Source organism: Pundamilia nyererei, unplaced genomic scaffold (assembly GCF_000239375.1).
Source record: "Pundamilia nyererei isolate P.nyererei 1_Seehausen unplaced genomic scaffold, PunNye1.0 scaffold00254, whole genome shotgun sequence".
NCBI classification, from domain to species: Eukaryota; Metazoa; Chordata; class Actinopteri; order Cichliformes; family Cichlidae; genus Pundamilia; species Pundamilia nyererei.
The window spans coordinates 632653-636948 of record NW_005187655.1 but is presented as its reverse complement, the minus strand read 5'-3'; the positions used below and the strand labels follow the sequence as shown (position 1 = coordinate 636948).

The 4296-nt window shown below is 44.8% G+C and overlaps 1 protein-coding gene across 1 annotated transcript in view; it reads left to right on the top strand.

Annotated features, from left to right (window-relative positions):
• The window catches only part of LOC102208474 (calpain-5-like), a 10275-nt gene extending 6314 nt beyond the window's left edge, over window positions 1-3961 (top strand). Inside the window, exons 4-9 of the mRNA XM_013915071.1 lie at window positions 97-339; window positions 1075-1193; window positions 1306-1442; window positions 1517-1672; window positions 3377-3505; window positions 3608-3961. Of these exons, the coding sequence (XP_013770525.1) occupies window positions 97-339; window positions 1075-1193; window positions 1306-1442; window positions 1517-1672; window positions 3377-3505; window positions 3608-3961 (1138 nt within the window). The remainder of the gene's footprint in view (window positions 1-96; window positions 340-1074; window positions 1194-1305; window positions 1443-1516; window positions 1673-3376; window positions 3506-3607) is intronic.
• The last annotated feature ends 335 nt before the right edge of the window (window positions 3962-4296 follow it).

The window sequence follows — 4296 nt, the reverse complement described above, 5'->3', positions numbered from 1 at the left end:
GGTTCCAGAGCTCAAGCCATGCGTAGAGGTGAGCCCGACTATATCTAGCCGGTACCTCTCAACCTCACGCACTAACTCAGGCTCCTTCCCCACCAGAGAGGTGACATTCCATGTCCCTATTGCCAAGGCCTCCTCTCCTGGCCGCCACCCGGCACACAATGCACCCAACCCCTGTGGCGCCTCCTGTGGGTGGTGGGCCTGCGGGAGGATGGGCCCATGTCTCCTCTTCGGGCTGTGCCCGGCTGGGTCCCATGGACTAAGGCCCAGCCACCAGACGCTCACCCTCGGGCACCCTCCCCGGGCCTGGCTCCAGGGCGGGGCCCCGTTAACCCTATCAGGGTAAACTGTTCCCTCAATGTTCTCTTCATAAGGGTCTTCTGAATCGCTCTTTGTCTGGTCCCTCACCCAGGACCAATTTGCCATGGGAGACCCTACCAGGGGGCAAAAGCCCCCAGACAACATAGCCCCTGGGATCCCTGGGACACACAAACCCCTCCACCACGATAAGGTAGCGATTCACGGAGAGGGTGGGATGATTGATCTCAGTAAAAACAGATATTGTTGCTTTTACTCAGGAGATCTTTACAGATGTTCAACTAATTTACATGAAAATTTTAAAATTACTAAAAATAAAATAAAAAATCAAGTAGTTAATAATCAGGTGAATAAATACAAAATTAAATAATACAGGAAAGATTTAGGAAGTAACAGAAAAATAAATGTAAATGACATTTTTTAAATTAAGTAATGGAACAGTTTTAATATTTATTTACTCATAAAGTATATTTATTTATTTATTAATTATTTTTGTATTTATAATTCAAATAATTTTCATTTTGGTGGTTTTGTCCTTCCGCGGAACAGAGAAAAAAACAAAAAACAAACAAACAGTAAATATGACATAGACATTTTTTTGATAAATTATAAAAATCAATATGAAACCACTATTAGCATCATAAATTTTATATTATTTCTTACATTTAATTTTTTCCACTTTAACAGAAAAAATCTCTTTTTCCCTTCACTATTCCCAGTCCTCTGCGTTTAATTTAGTTATTTCTTTTTTCCATGAAGGGAACTGAGGGAGGACTTACCGTCTCCCTCTGTGCTCCACTGTTTTCTACCTCAGCCCACAGTGGTGACCACAGTTTATCTACACAGGGCGTCAGGACTCCGCCCTCCCAAACAAACAGGTGACTGCAAAATGAAAGACTCATATTTGGGCAGACTCTTAATTATTGCACATATCTCCCTTGGTGTTTTCTTTCTTTCTTTCTTTACACCGTGCTGGATTTTGTTCCACAGCCCCCGATGTTTACGCTGTAGTGAGATGTGAGAATGACAACGTGAGGACGCGGGTGTTCAAGGAGAGCGGAAACCCTGAATTCAACCTGAGAACCATCTTCTACAGGAGATACCCCAACACAGACATCTCTGTTGAGGTTTGGCACATTCCTGTTCCCTCTCACGCAGCACACAAACACACAGGGCTAATTGGCTTCCTGTGTATTGACAGATATACAGCAGAGGTCTGCTGTGGGACTCGCTTCTCGGTGAGACTCGACTCCAGACGGCCGAGTCTGAGAGGAGTCGAAGCCTCGTGATGAATCTGCGAGGCGGACGGTCTCGTTCAGGGCTCAGAGGTTGCGTCTATCTTGAGACGTCTTCCAGCGTGTGCCTCACAGACTTGTGACAGTCTGGCTGCCCTGGCAAACACTGCCCTCTCAGGTAGAAGCTGATGAGCAAATAAAGGTGCTGTAGTTTTTTGGGGTTTTTGACCTGTTGTATTTTAAACCACAGTGAGCTGCTTGGTCTCTTGCACTTTGCTGTGGGACTTTAATAATTAGGTTATTAATGTACTGACAGATGCTCTGTGGTGATCTACTGCTCAGTTATGCAGGCACAAACACAGCAGTTCAACAAGAACAGTGGGACTGCTGCCAAACCAGTTTGTGTTTTTTTAAAATATGCATTGTTATGTGTTGTATTTTTATTGATTTGTTATTTATTTTTTTGTTTTATTCATTAAAATGGTGATGTTTGGCTCACATTTGCATTTCTCATAATTAAACTATAAACACTGTGTAAGCCTGTTTTATTTTATCATCACTCAGCAGACCTACTTGCCTTAAGTCATTGAAATGTCAGTCAGCTAAGAGCCATAATCTCTCCAGCATGTCCTGTCTCTTTGCCGGCATCTCCTTGTAGTTCTTTGCATCTTCTTTTTAAAGAATAAACCTATAAAATTTAAATCAAAGTTTTAACAGCACTGCGCTCCTTTCTTTGTCAGTACATAGTACAGGATGAGTGCGTGTAATTAAATAAATGGTGACATCACTGGGAGCCATAAGGGTGAGTCATTTTTAACAGCACTTTTTTCTCATTGGACTCAAGTCTGTCTTGTAGCATTTGTCACAGTTCTGGGTCATTTGGACCCAGCATTTTGAGTTTCTTGTATTTTGGTATTGTTTTCCTGTGCTTTCCTCCTGTCTCCACTTCCCAAATCACTCCGCTGTGTATTTTAGTCCTTTGTCATTCATTGCTTGCTATCGCGTCATACACAATGTCTCCATGCTGTGTTCTCCCTTTGTGTCCTGAGCATTGCCTGGCTCGAGTTTCTTAGTTTCTAGGGTCCAGTGCCCAGTTTAGTTTTTAGTTCTGCATTTGAGGTTTTGGTTTGTTCTTGTAATGTTTATTCCTACAAAGAGTTTTTGCAGCAATAAAAGCTGAGCTTTGAGTTTTACTTTCTGTTTCTGAGTTCTGCATTTGGGTCCTTCATCCTGCCCGCCACAGCCCACACCAGGGACTTCTTCAGAACAGACGGCTGTGGTGAGTAGAACATAATTTTTCCTTACCCCTCCAAAATGTATAACAATTAAGACCGTGACTGAGGACCTCACCTCACAAGACCTAAAAGCTGTTTCTCTCTGCCCAAGGAACAAGAAATCGGATTTTTTTTCTGATTTTGAAAAACCTGAGATTTCTGTTTGTGCCAGTCAGTTGGAGAACGTTTGCTACACTGCACAAGGGGCAAAATCACAAACTAACAAGCTAACATTGAGTCTGAACCAATACTCTTTCACTAAATCTGTAAATTTTAAGTCAGTATATTCTGAGGTAGAGTTATCTGTTTCTGAGCCTGTTAACCTTGAGTCTGTAAATCCTCAGTGAACTAAAGGTAATTGTTTTACTGCTAAGATAACTGCAGAGGCGTTAACAACTGGTTCTTCTGTCTGAGACAGACAGAAGTCCCCATTCACAGGACTTTACTGACTGTTTCAATGTTGCTCCTGCCGAGCCCAGAGTTCTAATGACCAGGAATGTTAACTCCAAGACTGTGAATGTAAAGGGCTGTTTTTCAATTGCGCATTCTCAGCAGAGAAACAAATTACAAAGAGCATTTCTGTGTCCCAAGAAGGAGGAGACTGTCACTCTCTCCAGGGCTTCCCCAGAGGCTGAGTTTCAGACCTCAGCAGACTCTGGGCCCCTGGAGGATATGGAGCTAGTACAGTTGGTTCAGCTACCACCATCATCGACTGAGAGCTCAGCTGAACTCTCTCAGCCTCCTTAAGCTGTGTCACCTGAAAGCTCTACCAGGCCATTTCAGCTGTCTGCAGCAGCTTCCACAGAGAGCTCAGGCGAGCTCACCCAGCCTGCAATAAACGTTGTCTCGCTGCAGCGCTGTGGCGAAGTGTCCAGAGCTGGCTGGGTGTTCCACGTAGCCTCAGCTAGCTTTGTCTCAGCCAGGGGCCTCCATACCTGCTGGCCCTGTGTCTGTTTCCCACTGGGGGCTCTGGAGACCCGCGCCAGCACTTTCTCGTCTCTGCTGGGGGCTCTGGTGACCCGCTCCAGCACTCAGTGGCTTGCATGCAGCCGTCTGTTTCCGCTGGAGGATCTGAGGGGTCACACCAGCTGTCTGTCTCAGCTAGTCGCCTCCACTGTTTTGCGGTCGGCCTCCTGAGATCCTCTGTCACTGTTGGCTCAATGGGCTGCCTCCTGAACTGTTTTCCAGGCTCCTGGGCTCTCAACCTTCTGGGTCAGCCACCCAAATTGGGTTGTTTGGGACACTGTTTTTGGACTTTTTTGTTTTGACTTTTGGTGCTCCTGTTTTGTTTTGCCCGTGTACGGTGCGACAGAAAGCAGTGAATGACAATGTCTCTGTGCTGTGTATTCTCCCTCCGTGTCCTGAGCATTGGTTGGCTTGAGTCTTTTAGTTTCTAGGTTCCAGTTCCCAGTTTAGGTTTTAGTTCTGCATTTGAGGTTTTTGTTCAGTTTTGTAATGTTTATTCCTACGAA